The sequence below is a fragment of the Mus caroli genome, chromosome 11 (assembly GCF_900094665.2).
Source record: "Mus caroli chromosome 11, CAROLI_EIJ_v1.1, whole genome shotgun sequence".
Lineage (NCBI taxonomy): Eukaryota > Metazoa > Chordata > Mammalia > Rodentia > Muridae > Mus > Mus caroli.
In genome coordinates this window covers 96,204,975-96,223,171 of record NC_034580.1, presented here as the reverse complement: position 1 = coordinate 96,223,171, position 18,197 = coordinate 96,204,975, and the positions used below count along the sequence as shown (strand labels likewise).

General features: G+C 50.9%; 1 protein-coding gene across 4 annotated transcripts; it reads left to right on the top strand.

Moving 5' to 3' along the window:
* The first annotated feature begins 3,866 nt into the window (after window positions 1-3,866).
* On the top strand, window positions 3,867-12,931 carry Hap1 (huntingtin associated protein 1). Of its 4 annotated transcripts, none has more exons than XR_003838188.1 (13): window positions 3,868-4,463; window positions 5,402-5,478; window positions 5,789-5,905; window positions 6,018-6,196; window positions 6,363-6,462; window positions 6,540-6,606; window positions 7,890-8,020; window positions 8,299-8,361; window positions 8,655-8,789; window positions 8,906-8,997; window positions 10,653-11,035; window positions 11,418-11,625; window positions 11,799-12,931. XR_003838188.1 is itself a non-coding variant. In XM_029484159.1 (13 exons), the coding sequence occupies exons 2-13, from the start codon at window positions 4,277-4,279 to the stop codon at window positions 11,570-11,572; spliced, it is 1,686 nt and encodes a 561-aa protein (XP_029340019.1). In that variant the 5' UTR covers window positions 3,868-4,093; window positions 4,212-4,276; the 3' UTR covers window positions 11,573-12,931. The 4 variants fall into 4 exon arrangements, 3 of the variants coding, with proteins under 3 accessions (XP_029340018.1, XP_029340019.1, XP_029340017.1); XM_029484159.1 differs by having other exon boundaries at window positions 3,868-4,093; window positions 4,212-4,463; window positions 11,418-12,931; XM_029484158.1 differs by having other exon boundaries at window positions 3,867-4,463; window positions 10,671-11,035; window positions 11,418-12,931.
* Window positions 12,932-18,197: the final 5,266 nt, after the last annotated feature.

The window sequence follows — 18,197 nt, the reverse complement described above, 5'->3', positions numbered from 1 at the left end:
GAGAGAGAGAGAGAGAGAGAGAGAGAGAGAGAGAGAGAGATCCCAAGGGAAAGGGAAGAAGAAAGCTTGTAGGGTTCAGCAGGGTGCCATTTCTTTATTATGGCTCCCTGCTATTGTAAGATCTGAGCTTGAAGCGATCTTTCAAAACCAAACTGATTTGAGAGGATGGTTCTTCTGAGAAACGGGCGCATGAATCCCTACAGGCCTGATAGGCATGGGAAGGATGCAGGACTAGGAAGGGAAGAGGGAGCAAGGTCCAGTCACCAGTCAGAAATAGGAAGCCCTGGTCCCCAGAGGGAAGAGAAAGTGTCTGAGTGTGCCTCGCACGCTGACTGCAGCCCGTGCTGCAAAATGGCTCATCAGTGGATGCTTTTCTCCACCCTCAGATAGTAGGTACTTTCTGTTTTTCTTTTTCTTTCTTTCTTTCTTTCTTTCTTTCTTTCTTTCTTTCTTTCTTTCTTTCTTTCTTTCTTTCTTGTTTTTTTTTTTTCGGGGGGGGGGAGGGGGTTTGAGACAGGGTTTCTCTGTATAGCCCTGGCTGTCCTGGAACTCACTTTGTAGACCAGGCTGGCCTCAAACTCAGAGGTCTGCCTGTCTCTGCCTCCCAAGTGCTGGGACTAAAGGTGTGCACCACCACCGCCCGGCTTACTTTCTGTTTTTCTTAATCATACCTCTTTGTGGCTTTCTGAGAACGGTGTGAAATCCATGGACTTGCTTTCTTGTTTATCTGTCTCCCCTCTAGACTCTAAATTCCAGGAGAGCAGAGCTGGAGTTTCTCTGATTCCCTTCTCTAGTCCTAGTCTAGCCCTGTATTTGGCCTATAGAATAGGCACTCAGAGCTGGGGAGATGGTTCAGAGGGTAGAAGTCCTTGCTGCCTAAGAATGGGGTGGGGGTGGGGGTGGGGGGGGAGGCTGAGTCTGATTGACAGTATCCATGGGGAAAGCTTCAAGAGTCTGTAACCCTGGTGTTGGGGGAATGGGCTCAGGGAGCGGGGGAGGGGAGGGGAGGAGGAGAGAGAAGAGAGAATTCCCTGGGGCTTGCTGGCCAGCCAGCCAAGCTGAAACATTCCAAGCTCCAGGTTCATTGAGACATTTGTGTCAAAGGAGTAAGGTGAAAAGCAAGAGAGTTTTCCTCCAGCTTTTGGCCAGAGATGTGTTGTACACAGACATGGCTGTTCATGTACAAACACGCACACACACAAATGCACAAGCACACACATTAGAATAGGTACTCGATATGTTTGTTGAATGAATGAATGAACAGAAATAAAAGGAAATGTTTTCAGGGGAAGGGCTTTAAGGCACCTTCTCATGTAGCCTGAGCTGGCCTCAAAATTTCTATATAATTCAGGTTGGCTTCAAATCTGCCACGGAGCCCAGGCTGGCCTTGAACTCGTGATCCTTCCACCTCACACCCAGGGGCTGGGATTCCAGACGTACACTACCACCTGTGGTAGAAAGACATGTTGGAATGGCAGCGCCTCTTTACAGAGTGGGTACCGATGAAAGGGCACATTGATTCTTTCTGGGTTGTCTTTATTGGTCTGGACTGTTTGGGAAACCTGACCTCGAATGTGCTAGGAGACTCTTTGCAAAGACCTTGAGAATCAGCCCTGTCTATAGCTCAGACAAGGATGCTGGGAAGAACTGGTGCCAGAGTTCTTTAGCTTAGATAAATGTGTGGATGAAGGGCTGTGCACCGCATGCATGCCTGGTGTGTATTCATTCAACACACATATTGAGTACCTATTCTAATGTGTATATTTGTGTGTGTGCATGTATGTGTGTGTGTTTGGACCTGTACAGCAATGTGGATGTACAGTACATGTACATCTCTGGCCAGAAGCTAGAATGTACCTGGACCCAGGATGGGGTAAGACAGGTGTGTGGGACGTGTGTTGGGGTATAGGGGGAGGTTGGCTAGCACAACAATCTGAGAAGAAAGGAGGAACACTCTGCTTGCAAAATAGACCGTTGGAACAGAAGACGAACATTTGAAAAGCACTTAATGCTGGGTGGTGGTGGCGCACGCCTTTAATCCCAGCGCTTGGAAGGCAGAGGCAGGCAGATTTCTGAGTTTGAGGCCATCCTGGTCTACAAAATGAGTTCCAGGACAGCCAGGGCTATACAGAGAAACCCTGTCTCAAAAAACTAAAAAAAGAAAAAAGAAAAGAAAAAAGAAAAAAAGAAAAAGAACTTAAGGGTTTTTTTTTGTTTTTTGTTTTTTGGTTTTTTTTTTTTTTTTGGAGGTCTGGTCTCGCTCTGTAGCCTTGGCTGGCCTGGAACTAGCTATGTTTGAGGAGTGTTTAAAAGGCAAATTCAAGCTGGGTGTGACTTGTAATTCCAGCTCAAGAAAGTCTGAAGCAGGAGAATTGAGGTCAGCCTAGGCAACATAGTGAATTTTAAGCTCGATTGGACTACAGAGTGAGACCCTCTCTCAAAAGCAAAACAAAATTGGGGTGTGTGTGGGGATTGGAGAGATGGCTCAGTGGTTGAGAACATAGGCTGCTCTTTCAGGGTTCTGCTCCCAGTTCACAGCCATCTGTAATTCCAGTTCCAGGGGATCCGATGCCCTCTTCTGGCCTCTGTGGAAAACAGGCATGGTAGTGGTGTCCAGATATATAAGCAAGCAAAACACTCATATGCACAAACAAAACCGTATGTCTGTGTGTGTATACATACATACATACATACATACATATGTGTGTGCGTGTGTAAACTGTCTCTGTCTGCGTATAAACATAAAGGCTTGTGTTTGGATCCCTAGCATCCACATGAAGGTCTGGTATGGTGGCACCTGTCTGTAAACCCCGGGGCTGAGGGGTAGGGTGGAGTTAAGTGGATGTCTTGGGGGATCGCTGGCCAGACAGTCTCGTCAAAGTGCTGAACTCCAGATTCAGTGCGAAACCTTGTCTCAAAAAATAAGGTGGCAAGGGACGGACAACAACTGATGTTGACATGGACACCTTCATACACCACATATAAAAATATTAAAAATAAATATTTTTAAAAACGTAAAGCCAATAGCCTTGTCCACTGGAGGATGGTGAATGGAGAACATCAAGAACGATTTTGAGACTTGAGTCCATGAGTCACCCATCTCCCTTAAGCCTGTCTCCCAGTCTAAAAGCACAGAAATGGCTACTGCCCTCCCACTCCTTATACCAGTTCATTCAGGACTGAGAGCCAGCTTCCAAAGTAGCCATTTTTCTGGGGAGCATACGTCCGTCCATGAGCTGAAGAGCACGGGTAAAGTCGTGAAGACCGACATCGATCAGTTCAGACCCTGGGATAACGGATGTTTTGGTTTGTGTGTGTGTGTGTGTGTGTGTGTGTGTGTGTACACGGGGATCTTGAAGAGTCGTCACAGCGAAACATTTAAGCAGGATCGCCTCCGAAGACGTTCTTTTTGGAATGTTTGAAGAACAGGTGCTTGCTTGGACTGTAGGGCTTGAGAATTAGGGTTGGAGATAAAGAACGAGTGAACGCACTAAGATGGAAGACGTCCAGGAGCGAGCGCGGGAGTGAGAGCGCAAGGACCTGTGGATGACACGCAACACGTTGAAAGCCATACCGGAGTTTGGATTTCTTGCTTAGTCTACCTGGAAAGACACAGGCGTACTGCCTCGATTCTCAGGTCACCTCGGTCTGTATACAATGTTGGGTAGGGCAACACAGAAAGCCCCTGGAAGCTGGGGTGGCGGGAGCGCGCGCGGGGGGCTGAAAGGGGGGGGGGGGTTGTTTCTAGGCAGAAGCTACGGGTCCCTCTACTCAAGTCCAGGGAAGCGGCGGCTTTGGACAGAACCATTCTCAGAAGATGGAAGGGAAGAGAAATCCATCACCGTGAACTCGACCCCACAGAATAAGCTAGGCACTAGTTCATCTCTTTCTTTCTTCTTCTTTTATTTACTTCCTATCCCGTCACCACTGGCTGCTTTCTTGCACGATCCTGAGTCCTCGACACCATTAACAGATCAACGGTCACCCCTAGCGCCACGCGTGGTACAGCCCAGTGGAGCCCGCTCCGAGCACAGGTTATAAAGCCCCGGCTGCGGCAGCGGACTGCGGAGTCAAGATGCGCCCGAAAGAGCAGGTGCAGAGCGGTGCGGGAGACGGGACGGGGTCGGGGGACCCAGCAGCAGGCACCCCCACGACCCAGCCTGCAGTGGGTCCCGCTCCGGAGCCCTCAGCGGAGCCCAAACCTGCTCCAGCGCAGGGAACCGGGTCCGGACAGAAATCAGGATCCCGAACCAAGACAGGAAGCTTTTGTCGGTCCATGATCATTGGTGATTCGGACGCACCGTGGACCCGCTACGTATTCCAGGGGCCTTACGGTCCCCGGGCCACTGGCCTGGGCACTGGAAAGGCCGAGGGAATCTGGAAGACACCAGCCGCGTACATTGGCCGGAGGCCCGGCGTGTCCGGCCCTGAGCGTGCGGCGTTTATTCGAGAGCTGCAGGAAGGTAAACTGAGTCTCGGGGATCCCGCACTGGGCGCTATTTGGGCATCTCCAGGTAGGAGGGGGTCCACCGACTCAGGCGCCCCGCCCCCTTGTGGCTCTCAGTTCCACCTTTCCACCACTCCCGTGAGACCACAGTCTGCGGTGCCGGTTTGGTTTCCCTTTCCCCATCCCCCCCCCCTTTTCCGGTTTCCCGATTATTGTGGGTGCGTCAGGTCCAGAGCTCTCTCGCGCTCTCCGCCCGCCTCTTCGCGCCTGTTGCTGTGGCAGATCTGCGCACTCTCAGTGCCCCCTCCCCGTCTACCGCAATGCCAGCAGAGGGGCGGGGGCTGCGGGTGCGCTTTGAGCCTGCGCTAACCCGCAGGAACCAGCCTGCGTGGGTGGGTAGAGGTGTGTGTATGGGGGGAGCCTTTGACCACTACTGGGCCTCAGAGGTCTGGGTCGTACTTTTCCGAAGCTGGAATGAAGCGGGAGGAGTGGGCGGGGCACTGGGCTTCTGTACCTCCTCTTCTGGGCGGGGGCAATTTTAGGCTCAGGTGCCCGCTTCTGGGCGCTGAAGAAGTCTACTTGGCCCTCCTGTGACAAGTAACAGGTTTAGGATGGGTGACTGCATTTGTTTTTATGATCGAGGAGACTCCAGTGATGGCTAAGATGCCGATTGGGGGCGGGCATGATGAGCCCAGTATTTTCCCTGAATTCTTATCTCGAGGGACCCAGAGACCCAGGGGTCTTAAGAGTCCAGTTCATGAGCCCGGAGGATGGTTTTGTCTTTACAGCACCCAGGCCCCTCCTGAGAAAGCAGGAGTGGGGAGATCCGGAGCTGTGGAGAGGGTGTTAGGGCCAGATGGAGTGCAGTCTCACAATCTTTGTTGTGAGGGATGTAGTGGGCTACGGGCAGCCTCGTCTCCTTTCCCTGACCCACTTGGGCCTTTCCTCCTGCAGCGCTGTGTCCTAATCCACCACCCACGAAGAAGATCACCGAAGATGATGTCAAAGTGATGTTGTATTTGCTGGAAGAGGTGGGTACCTTCCTCACTCAGGCCAGCCTTCATTTTAACTCTGCCCTATAGGACTTCGGGTTTTTGTCTGTTTTCTTCTTGCCTGGGAGCCAACTTGAAGGCCCCTTTCCTGGAAGGCAAGTAGATTTCAGAGGACCAATCTGGACTGATCTTGTCAGACCCAGGAATTGGTTAATAGTCTTTGGTACTTGGACGGCTGGGTGCTGGAGAGAGAGACAGTCTTCTTGTGGCCTAGCCCTGGTTTTTCCCTCCTGTTTGGGAGGTCCCAGAAACTGCGAAGGAAATGGAATGGTTGGCTCTTCTTTTGCAGAAAGAACGGGACCTGAACACAGCCGCCCGGATTGGCCAGTCCCTGGTGAAACAGAACAGTATCTTGATGGAGGAGAATAATAAGCTGGAAACCATGCTGGGCTCAGCCCGGGAGGAGGTATCTGGGTTCCTAAGGACCAGGGAGAGTTTTCCGTGTGTCCCCTCCCCAGACTAGCACCCACTCTGCCCCCTTGTGCTTATCTTTCCGTGGCTTCTTTCCCCTGCCCTAGATTTTACATCTCCGGAAGCAGGTGAACCTGCGAGATGACCTTCTTCAGCTCTACTCAGACTCTGATGACGATGATGATGAGGAAGATGAGGAAGACGAGGAAGAGGTCGAAGAGGAGGAACGAGAAGGACAGAGGGATCAAGACCAGCAGCACGATCACCCCTATGGTGCCCCCAAGCCGTACGTGTTCGGCCTTTGTGCCCCGATCATCCGTTCTCAGAGCCTCAGTTGCTCGTTTATAAATGGGCATGGGCCTGCTGACACTGTCACTGCTGGGGAAGCCTTGGGGACTGGGATCCTCCAGCCCTTACAGTCTGACTCTCATCATCGCCCTCCCCCCTGCCAGACCCCCTAAGGCTGAGACAGCGCACCGCTGCCCGCAGCTGGAAGCCCTGCAGCAGAAGCTGAGGCTTCTGGAGGAAGAGAATGACCACCTGCGAGAGGAGGTGAGGACAGGGAGGAGGGCGTGGCCTTGGGCAGGGGGTGGTGACAGCCTCACCCCTTCCTTTTTCCCTTCCTCCAGGCCTCCCACCTTGACAACCTGGAGGACGAAGAGCAAATGCTCATTCTGGAATGTGTGGAGCAGTTCTGTACGTGACACCGTTAATTCGGAGGAGGGCACTGTCCCGAGATATGAGAGGCTGAGCTAAGGGTTTGGAGCCTGGAGAGCTGAGCTGAGGTCCTGGCTCTGGGACTTGGCCGCTGTGGTAGCCCAGACAGATTCCTTGGCTTCCCTGAACCTTCATCTTTAGAATGAGGACTGAGAACCACGGCCTGCTCCTCATCTTCTCGGGGTTTATGAGGGGCAGGAGAAGCACCATTGTTGAGCGTGGTGAAGCTCACCTGGAACCTCAGCACTCAGGAGTCAGAGACAGGAGGGTCAGGTGTTGAAGACCACCTAATGTGGGACTCTGGAGAGAGGAGGAAGGGCGGGGAGAACACGTGCCCAGGAAGGGTCGAGCACTGCAGAACACATAGAGGCCATTAAAGTCTGTCTATTATTTGGAACAGTCCAAGCTGGCAGGGTGGACAGGATGGCGAGGAGGGAGCCAGGAGCTGCCAGAGCCTGGGCACTTAGGGCTGAGACAGTTCACAGTCACACACTGATTCTAGGCTGTGCCTAGCACCGACTTAGCCTTCCTCAGTCCCTGAGGACCTCAAGCTTACCCGCTGAGATGCAGATTCAAAGGGATATATAGCATCTGGCTATTATGCTCTTTCCGAATCTCATCTCTGTCCTTCCTTCCCCTGCAAGCCACAGCTGGCAAGTCTCAGTGTCTCTAGCCCAGGACACCTCATAATGTATGATGGGGTCTCTCTACCCATCCAGGTCCCTTTTTAACCTAGCCAGGATGAATTTCTGAAACCAAATCTGGCTCTAATGTGACAAAAAAATTCCAAAATGGCTTCCCATTGGTCCAAGGATAACTGCAACCCCTTCCCCCATCTCTGTCCTGGTCTCTGCTCAATGCCCTGCCCCTCCCCCCTCCCCACTGCCCATTCCCTGCATCTTCCTTCTCGGTGTGGTGGGGCTTACATAGCCAGAGGCTCCTTCCAGAGCCCTTCCCAGATTCTGCAGCACTGAGTTGCTCACATTCACCACCTCTGGGACCCTTTCCTCTACTCCTCCGTTAACACTGGCTCCATTGTACCTCATTCTATTGGGATTGAGAGTTCCTGGTGTGGACAAGGGATTAGGTCTTACTAAGATATTCTCCAGCCCCCTGCTCTGTGTCAATAAATGATTCTCAAAAAAAAAAAAAAAAAAAAAAAAAAAAGACCTGGGGGGGAGAATGCCAAAGTCCAGAGGGACCTCTGTGGGGGTGACGGGGGCGGAGACTCAGAGCCAGGCTGACCTGTGCTTGTCCTATAGCTGAAGCCAGCCAGCAGATGGCAGAGCTCTCGGAAGTGCTGGTGTTGAGGCTGGAAGGCTATGAGAGGCAGCAGAAAGAGATCACTCAGCTGCAGGCCGAGATCACCAAGCTACAACAGCGTTGTCAGTCTGTAAGCTGCTCTGCCAGGCCCGAAGCCCTTCCCTGTGTAGGCATCAGAGTTGGCAGAGATAACGGGAGAGCTGTTCATTCTGCCCAGCCACGTCCCTAACCAAGTCCGCCCAGAGAGAATCCTACACACTCCCCAAACCAGGCTGCATGACCCCCCACTTTATGACTCCTGTTCCTCATGACTGTCAGAGACTCTGATATGGGAAGACTGGTGGGGTAGGAAGTGCAGGAGTGGGAGGCCTTGGGGAGGGGGGTTTCACACCTCATGGTTTTTTCCAGTATGGGGCTCAGACTGAGAAACTGCAGCAGATGCTGGCCTCAGAGAAGGGGATCCACTCAGAGGTGAGGTTCTATGATTCCTAGGCAAAGATCTGGAATGCACCCCCCCCCCCCAGGGACGACTTGGCTCTCCAAAGAAGACAAGCAACTTGCAGACAGAGCCTTTCTGCCCTCCACCCTGACTGGCCCACGGTCCAGCAGATACCAGTTCGTTTGAGGTCTGAAGAGGGTAGAGATCAGGATCTTGGCCAGGGTCACCCAGAATCGCACTATTTGGGTCTGGAGCTGGGGTCTTTACTTGTGCCTAAAGCAAGAGCAGGCAGAGTGCCTGACTGGAAACCCCTTGGTCCTAGCAGAGCCTGCGAGCTGGCTCCTACATGCAGGATTATGGGAGCAGGCCTCGTGACCGCCAGGAAGATGGGAAGAGTCATCGCCAGCGCTCCTCCATGTCCGCAGGCTCTGTCACCCACTATGGATACAGTGTGCCTCTGGTGAGAGTGCCCTTTTTACCTCGGTGTGCCCTGGGTTTCAGCCCTGCTGGCTGATTTCTGCCTTCAGATTATTTCTTCTGAGTGTTGGGGTGGAATGTCTCCCCTCTTGGCTGTAGGATGCACTTCCAAGTTTCCCAGAGACACTGGCTGAGGAGCTCCGAACATCTCTGAGGAAGTTCATCACTGACCCTGCGTATTTCATGGAGAGGTGTGTCTAACTGGGATCCTCAGGCTTGCCTGGTTCAGCCATGCTCATTTTGGTCCACCCAGTGCCAACTACCTTTTCTGAGTAGAGAATGGTTGACCTTAATGTTCTGACCTCCTAATGTTCAGGCATCCTTCCTGCCTCCTTATCCTGCCTCGTTCACACTGCCTAGCTCTGCAGACTCTGCATGGGATCAGTCATTTCCACCTGAGACTTTTTTTCTTTCTCTTCCTTCCTTCCTTCCTTCCTTCCTTCCTTCCTTCCTTCCTTCCTTCCTTCCTTCCTTCCTTCCTTCCTTCCTTCCTTCCNTCCCTCCCTCCCTCCCTCCCTCCCTCCCTCCCTCCTTCCTTCCTTCCTTCCTTCCTTCCTTTCTTCCTTCCTTTTCCTCCTCCTCCCCTCCTTTCCTCCTCCTCCTCTTCCTCCTCCTCCCCCTCTTCTTCTCTTCCTTCTTTTTTTTTTTTTAAAGATTTATTTCTTTATTTTACGTATATGAGTACACACTGTAGCTGTACAGATATTTGTGAGCCTTCATCTGGTTGTTGGGAATTGAATTTAGGACCTCTGCCCACTCTGGTCAACCCCGCTTGTTCTGGCCCAAAGATTTATTTATTACTATACATAAGTACACTGTGGCTGTCTTCAGACACACCAGAAGAGGGCGTCAGATCTCATTACGAGTGGTTGTGAGCCACCATGTGGTTGCTGGGATTTGAACTCAGGACCTCTGGAAGAGCAGTCAGTGCTCTTACCTGCTCAGCCATCTCACCAGCCTTCTCCTCCTTTTTGAGGCTGGATTTCTCTGTGTAACCCTGGCTGTCCTGGAACTCACTCTGTAGACCAGGCTGGCCCCGAACTTAGAGATCTGCCTGCCTCTGCCTCCCCAGGACAGGTGCCACCCTGCCTGTGCTTCATGTGACTTTTCAATGTTTATGGCCCAAGGAACTTGCAGTTTGAGTTTCTTCAGTATTCCGAAGGTCCTGATCTCTGTTAAGGATTTAATGAGATGGTTGGTGGGGGAAAGACATCAAACCTGGGGTGACCTGGCTAAGGTTTCCCCTCACCCCCATCATCTGTCTTCACATTTCAGCCGCCAGACAACCACTTGTTGCTGGTTCTGTGACCGGGAAAACTCTGAGAAATCAGTGTTTTGGGGGGGGGGCTGCTCGTCTGCTTGTTGTTTGGGGAATGGCTGTGCCCTCTCCATTCAGATCTCACCTTCTAGGTGGCTTTTTACTCCACGTGGCTGGAGATGAAGGCTTTTCTTTTCGTCACCTGACTATGACCTGAGAGGTGAACAGCCCTGGGACCCAGTCCCAGTTGGGCAGCTTGGAGTTCTTTGGGCAAAGCCATCTGACCCATCTGAGCCTTACTATAATGGATTTATTTCCATGACAACTGGCTCTGGGATGAGATATCCATCCCAGTTGCTCATCTCTAGGCTGAAGGGTGGGAGTGGAGAAGAAGAAGGGACCTCTTTGGTATTGATAACCCTCAGTCCTCCTGCTGGGGGCATGGGCTGGCGTTTTTTGGAAGCCTCCAAGATGATGCCCTCTCCCCTCACTCCTAGCTAGGACAGCTGGGGTGGGGGACTATCGGGGTGTGTGGAGTGAAGTGTTGGGGTGGCCCGTGTGGAAAGACGTCACTGTCTCCTTGCCTAGACGTGACACTCACTGCAGGGAGGGGCGGAAGAAGGAGCAGAGGGTGATGCCACCCCCACCGGCTCAAGATCCCAAGCCACCTGAAGATTTCGAGGCTCCAGAGGAGTTGGTTCCTGAGGAGGAGCTGGGGGCCATAGAAGAGGTGGGGACGGCTGAGGATGGGCAGGCGGAAGAGACCGAGCAGGCGTCTGAGGAGACCGAGGCCTGGGAGGAGGTGGAGCCGGAGGTGGACGAGACCACAAGGATGAATGTGGTGGTCTCCGCCCTGGAGGCCAGTGGCCTGGGCCCTTCCCACCTGGACATGAAGTATGTCCTCCAGCAACTGTCCAACTGGCAGGACGCCCACTCTAAGCGGCAGCAGAAGCAGAAGGTGGTCCCAAAAGGTGAGTGTTCCCGCAGAGGACACCCTCCTGCCAGTGGGACAAGCTTCCGATCATCAACCATATGAGAGGTGAGAGTAGGTGAAGACCCACCCCCCCTCCCCAGTGATCGCTTACCTCAACTCGGTCCCACTCAGTGTACTGATTTGCATGGACTTTGCATACAATTTACATACTATTTACATAGTTGCCTCCAGTCCCCCTTGGCTAGAACTGCTGCCTCAGTGTTTATTTATGCAAAATCTGCTTACAAGTCCAGCTGTCTGTCCACCTTCTTCCTGGGGGGGGGGCTGAACTGGGAATCAGGGTTGGGCTATACACACCTTTGTACCTCAACTTCCTATCTCTGCCCTATCCTTCATCCCAAATTCCTCTACCCACCAAGACTCCCCAGTCCAGCAGCAGCAAACAAACATGGGGGGCGGGATCCTGGAGCCGCAGCCCAGAGTGCCGACCCAGGACTCTCAGAGGCTGGAGGAGGAAAGGGCCACTCACTCTCCCAGTGCCAGGGAGGAAGAGGGGCCTTCTGGGGCCACCTAGGCCTGGAACGAAGGCCTCTGCCAGCAAGGGCCACAGTTGGAACATTCCCCCGGGTGAGTGTGGGGCTCCTGCAGGGTGGTAGGGGTGGGTCAGGGTCCCCTCTGCCCATCTAGAAACCCCAGCTTTGGGGGGTTACGTGCTCTGAGGGCAGGCCTTTCTGGCACTCCCTCTGAGGAGCTGTCCGGGAAGTCAGATTACTTAGCATCCGGATCTTCTTTTGTGTTAGCTCCTTTCGTCTTCATGGCCCTGTGGGTGGGTACATGTGATTGTGCACCATTTATTAGAAGAGGAACCCGAAGTTCAGAGATCTGAGATGACTTGGCCAAGGTCATACTAGGAGCAGATCTGAGCTCGTGTCTATGAGTTCTGAACCCCTGGCCTGGTCTCACTGCTGTGCACACCTCCTGCTCCCATCCTTGCGTTCCACCTGAAGTTTTGGCAGCCTCCTTCAGTCGTTCTGATGCCCCCTCCCACCCCCACCCCGTTTTTTGGGGGCACCAGTGGGTGGAACATCACTGGCTGCAGCACAGTAAGATGGCGCAGGTTGTAAGCTGGGTCAGCACTTACGTCGCTGACCACGGGGGACCTGAGTGAGGGCCAGTGGTGGTTTTCTGTTGTCTCCTCTGACAGGGCCGACTGGGTTTGAGGGTGGTCTGGCTCCTGGCTCCCATCCACCCCCTTCTTTTCCTGGGCTTGCTGTTTCCCAGCAGTCGGAAAAAGCCCCACAGACAGCTTGAGACCCCCTCCTTCTGCTGCCTGGCCAAGTCCCACCCTTCCTTCCTTTCCTCTGAAACAGGACCCTCCCCCCCATGTCTGCCAGAAGTTCTCCCTATCCTGTCCTGGTAGACCTGTCTCCTCTTGTAGGACAGGCTGAAAGAACCCCGGTCCCTCATTCTGAAACTGGGGCCAAAGCTGTGGCTGCTGGAACCCCAGATTGGCTGGCTACCAGACCCAGCTCTGAGATGGGTGTGAGTGGGCGTGTCCCTAGGGTAGACAGTTATGGGGGGCGGGGCAGGGCATCTTCTCTATCCCTTGAACCTCTCACTGTAAAGGGACTTCCCCAGTCCTGGTTGGCTTTTTGAACCTGGTCCTTTTCGCTGTTTTTTACCCTTCTCCGTTTCTATTACTGTGTGTGATGTAAAGTGTATCTGAGTGAGGGTTGTGCCCCTCTGCCCAGTGCTGTCTCTGTGTCCTGTGGCCTGTGAGTTTCCTTCTAGAGTTCTGCCTTCCTCCACATCTGTGCTCACCCAGAGCTGTGGCCTCAGCGCCTGCCCTGCTTCTGCAGCGCTTCATAGTCTTGTAGCTCGTCAGCCTTTGTATTGATATATGTGCCAATGTGGGAAATAAAGAACTTGTGAGATATCTGCCCTGTCTCAGTTGTGTTCCTTAGGGATCGTGGTGTGCGTGTGTGCGCGTGTGCGCCTGTGTATGAGTGTATGTGTGTGTATGTATGAGTGTGTGTGTATGTACAAGTGTGTGTGTGCGCCTGTGTATGAGTGTATGTGTGTGNTGTGTGTATGTATGAGTGTGTGTGTATGTACAAGTGTGTGTGTGCGCCTGTGTATGAGTGTATGTGTGTGTATGTATGAGTGTGTGTGTATGTACGAGTGTGTGTGTGTGCGCCTGTGTATGAGTGTATGTGTGTGTATGTATGAGTGTGTGTGTATGTACGAGTGTGTGTGTGTATGCCTGTGTATGAGTGTGTGTGTGTGTATGCCTGTGTATGAGTGTCTGTGTATGTACGAGTGTGTGTGTGTATGCCTGTGTATGAATGTGTGTGTGTATGTGTGATTGTGTGTGTATGCCTGTGTATGAGTGTCTGTGTGTATGCCTGTGTATGAGTGTCTGTGTGTGTATGTATGAGTGTGTGTGTGTATGCCTGTGTATGAATGTGTGTTTGTGTATGTATGATTGTGTGTGTATGCCTGTGTATGAGTGTGTGTGTGTATGAATGAGTGTGTGTGTGTATGCCTGTGTATGAGTGTGTGTGTGTATGCCTGTGTATGAATGTGTGTGTGTGTGTGTGTGTACTGTATGGGAACAGAGCTGCAGAAAGAAGATTGACTGATATTGGATGACACACCAATGACTTTGCATTAAATATAAATGCATATGACCCATGACTGTGAGGTGTCAGGTGATGATCTATACATTTGCAGGTGGTGAAACAGAGACTCAGACAGGTTCAGTGATCTAGGGGTCTAAGAGCTGGGGATAGTGCTGAGTTTGACAAGGCTCGCTCTCCTGAACCTATCTGCCGAGAGGTCTCTGTTCCTGTGCCCTAGTTAAACAGATAAAGTGGGGAGAGAGTTGCCATCTGGCTTAGGTCAAACTCTCTAAACCTGGAATAGGAATAAGTAGGCCATCTTGGAGACACCCCCAGGAAATAGTCTTAGGGAGTGGATTAGTAACAGGAAACTAATGTAGAGGTTTGAGACAAAGTGGCTACACAGTGGTCTCACTACACTGAGCTCTTAACTTACGAGCCTTTGGGGGTGAGTCTTCATCTCTAAAGTATAATAATCCACTCATGGTTCCAAAAAAGCTTGGATCAGTTAGTTTATGTGTTCAGTATATCTCTAAGAAGCCCCCAAATCTTAAACAGTTGTGATACTCCTCCAAGTTGGAGTGGCATACACCTTTAATCCCAGTAATTGAGTAAAAGGCAGGAGGATCTCTATGAGTTCAAGGTCAGTCTGGTCTATGTAGTGAGTTCTAGAACAGCCAGAGCTACACAGTGAGACCTGCCTCAAAAAACCAAACAGAAAAGTTCAAGTTTAAAGTGACTGTGAGAGCCAAGGCAATTCTTAGCTATAAATCTTGTAGGAGGGAAAGTTGTCTACTTACAGTTTATAGCACTACACAGTAAACACACAGGGTTGCTTTTTTCCCCTCTCTTTTTGAAACTGTGACTGACTTGGAACTCAGTATATAAATCAGGCTGGCCTCAAATCTACAAAGATTTGACTGTTTCTGCCTGTCAAGTAGTGGGATAAAGGCATGCACCGTTCCTCCCCCACCCCCTCGACCCTCCCTCTACCCCCCTGCCAACTGGCAATGGTACCTTAAAGGAAAAAAATATTCTACAGTAGTACAGAGCTGTAATTTCAGCACTTGGAGGCAGAAATAGGTAGAACCGGAGTTCAAGGCCTGTTTGGGCTCTACAGCCAGACCTTATCTCAAGCAAAAAGCAACTTCAAAAGAAGACCAACAGAGGGCTGGTGAGATGGCTCAGTGGGTAAGAGCACCTGACTGCTCTTCCGAAGGTCCAGAGTTCAAATCCCAGCAACCACATGGTGGCTCACAACCATCTTTAATGAGATCTGACTCCCTCTTCTGGAGTGTCTGAAGACAGCTACAGTGTACTTGCATATAATAAATAAATCTTTTTTTAAAAAAAAAAAGACCAACAGAGAGATGGTTCAGTGGGTGAGAGAGCTTCATGGTGCAAGCCTGAGTACCTTGAATTCCCAGCACCATGGAGAGTGGAGACGACAGGACGCCTGCTGGGGCTTTTGGGCTATGAGCCTAGTTCAAGGTTTACTGAGAGGCTCTGTCTCATAGGCATAAGCCAGAGATTATAAAGGAGGACACCTAGACTCCTCCTCTGGTCTCTGAGCACATGGACGGGTGCACACACCTGCGTATACACACGCATCACGCATATACATATTCACACTCACAAAGAAGGCAATCAGACCTCATGCATGCTGTGACATATGTGTACACATATATACACACACACACACAAGTATACATAAATAAGCGTAATTACTTCTTGGGTATGGTGGTAAATATCTTTAATCCCACCACTTGGAAGGCAGAGGCAGGTAGATCTTGAGGGTAGAGGTCAGCCTGGTCTATGTAGCAAGTTCTAGGCCAGCCAGAGCCATACAGTGAGACTTTGTCTCACAAAACTAACAAAACCCAAAGGTAACCAGAGGACAAATGGTGTAGAATGGTATAGGCTGTGCCTGTCAATCCAGAACCCTGGATGATTCTTATGATGTGCTTCCTCTATACTCTGCATTCTCCTCCATGAGAGCCCCACCCCCACCCCCAACTGGCTCACCTTGTCTTCCTGGTGGGACAACCAAAATCTTCACCTCGCTTTACCTCCTTTGTCAGGCCAGGTTATTTGAATTCCCTACTCATGTTTATTACGAGACCGGAAGCACAGAGCCGCCCACCCCCACACGTCCCTGAGTCCTAGACACAATCCTTCTTGTCCCTGACATGAGGTTTTCCCTCATGGAAAGTAGGGACAGTAACCAGTAGGCTTAGCTGTTTCTAAACCTACTTTACTTAGGGTTCTAGACTGCTTCAACCCCCCTTCTAGTTCACTGACCAGAGGAACTCACTATGTAACAGTGGTGGTTCTGAACTCCTGAGTCTTCTGACTCCACCTTGCAGGCCCTAGAACTCCTTGCTTTATGAACTGTTCTTACTGTGGTGGTCCATGCCTGTTCTGCCAGAATTACAGTATTCAGCAGGCTGAGGTGGAAGGACCATCTGGAGTTGGAGACTAACCTGGTCTACTTAGTTGGCTACAGTTAGCCCTTGTCAAAAAAAAAAAAAAAAAAAAAAAAAAAAAAAAGGCCTAGGGTGTAGCTAGGATGGTAAAGTGCTACCATGAAGCCCAGGCCAACCTTGAACTTCCAACCCTCACAATCTCCCAAGTGCTGTGATTACAGACACCTGCCATCAGTAACTGTAGAATTCTAATCTGAGAATCTCCCTTCCTTCCTTGACTTTTTGCCTCTTAACTTGTTAAGTCTAAACTATTTCCTATTTTGCCCTATGAGAAATAGTTTAGCAGATGTAGGGGTAAGTGCTTCCCTGTGTGTCTCCTCTCGGGACCGTGCAGACAGCCAGACGTCCCTGTCTACCACAGGTACTTTGACACTAATTTTAAACATGTCCTGTTTGAACGTGTACTGCGGTCCGTTGTGGCTGGAGGAGAACTCTTTCTGATCCTTGTTCCAGACAGATGGAAAAGCATTTCATCAGCTCAGCATGTATCAGACATTGTGATTCTCTAGTAACGTCAGCACGTCTTTCTGTATCCACAACTGCTTTTGTTGATGTTTGCAGTAGTTCCCAGGATGGCAATAGTCCATCTTGTCTGCCTAGGACCCAGGCCTGGGCAGTGTAATAGGTTACTCCACTCATGTCTCTCTTAAGTCTTTTTTGTTTTGTTTTTCAAGACAGGGTTTCTCTGTGCAGCCTTGGCTCTACTAGAACTTACTCTGTAGACCAGGCTGATCTTGAACTCAGAGATTTGCCTGCCTCTGTCTCCCACCAAAACCAACACTGGACCTCCTTTAAGTCTTTAAGGATGAGTCTCTGCTATTTGACCTGACATGTGATATTGTGAGCAATAAGGTGACTTCAGGGGCTGGCACCTCCCACCATAGTGATTCTTTTTTTTTTTTTTTTTAAAGATTTATTTATTTTTATTATATGTAAGTACACTGCAGCTGTCTTCAGACACTCCAGAAGGGGGCGCCAGATCTCGTTACGGATGGTTGTGAGCCGCCATGTGGTTGCTGGGATTTGAACCTCGGACCTTCGGAAGAGCAGTCGGGTGCTCTTACCCACTGAGCCATCTCACCAGCCCCCTCACCATAGTGATTCTTATTCCTCATCCCAGGGAATTAAGAGGGAGGCTCTGTCAGCCGTCATGTTTATTTATCCAAATTATACATTCCTAGACTAAGAAATTACAAGGTATGTGTAAAGACTCACTGCACCTGTGGCAAGACACTTGGGTGGAACTCCAAGGCTTCTCTGTGCCACCTCTAACTCTGACACCATGGCCCTCTGGGTCTTTGGGGTGAGTGTTGACTCAGGCCTTGTGTTCCATAGCTTACCTTGTGAACTCTGCGTGGGGCTCTTTCCCCAGTATGCACCCACCCTGATCAGTGGCTGTTTTGGAAACCCAAGTGGATTTGGAAACCAGGCAAAGGATTATGATTTTCCATTTTAGCAGCTGGCATTGGCCTTTGACTCCTCTGCTCTTCATCTCTGAAGAACTGAATCACCATGGTAGGAGCTACCATAGTCAAGCCTGGAGCTACCATAGTCAAGCCTGCAGTTGGAACCCCTGCTTGCCCGCATTGCTTTAGCTTTTCTGTGACAATAAAGTCTACCTTGTTAGAGATGGTAATACTGTTGTTTCATATCCATTTGGTACCCTTGACATCCCTACAGCACCAGCTAGGCCAGGTAGCAGCTCCTCTGTTAACGGTAGCCTAGATCTTTGAAGATTTTTGGGTGTATTTTATATGTTATGAGGGTTTGATCTGCACACATGTAAGGATACCAGGTGCATGTGTGGTGCCACCAGAAATCAGAAGAGAGTGTCAGATCCCCTGGAACTGCAGTTACAGATAGTCATGAACCAAGATGTGGGTCCTGGGAACCAAACCCAGGTTCTCTGGAAGAATAGTCTGTACTCCTAACTGCTGATCTGATCCATCTTTAGCACACACTTTATGTGTTGAGAAGGTCTTACTCTAAAAGCCGGGCATGGTGGCGCACGCCTTTAATCCCAGCACTCGGGAGGCAGAGGCAGGTGGATTTCTGAGTTCGAGGCCAGCCTGGTCTACAGAGTGAGTTCCAG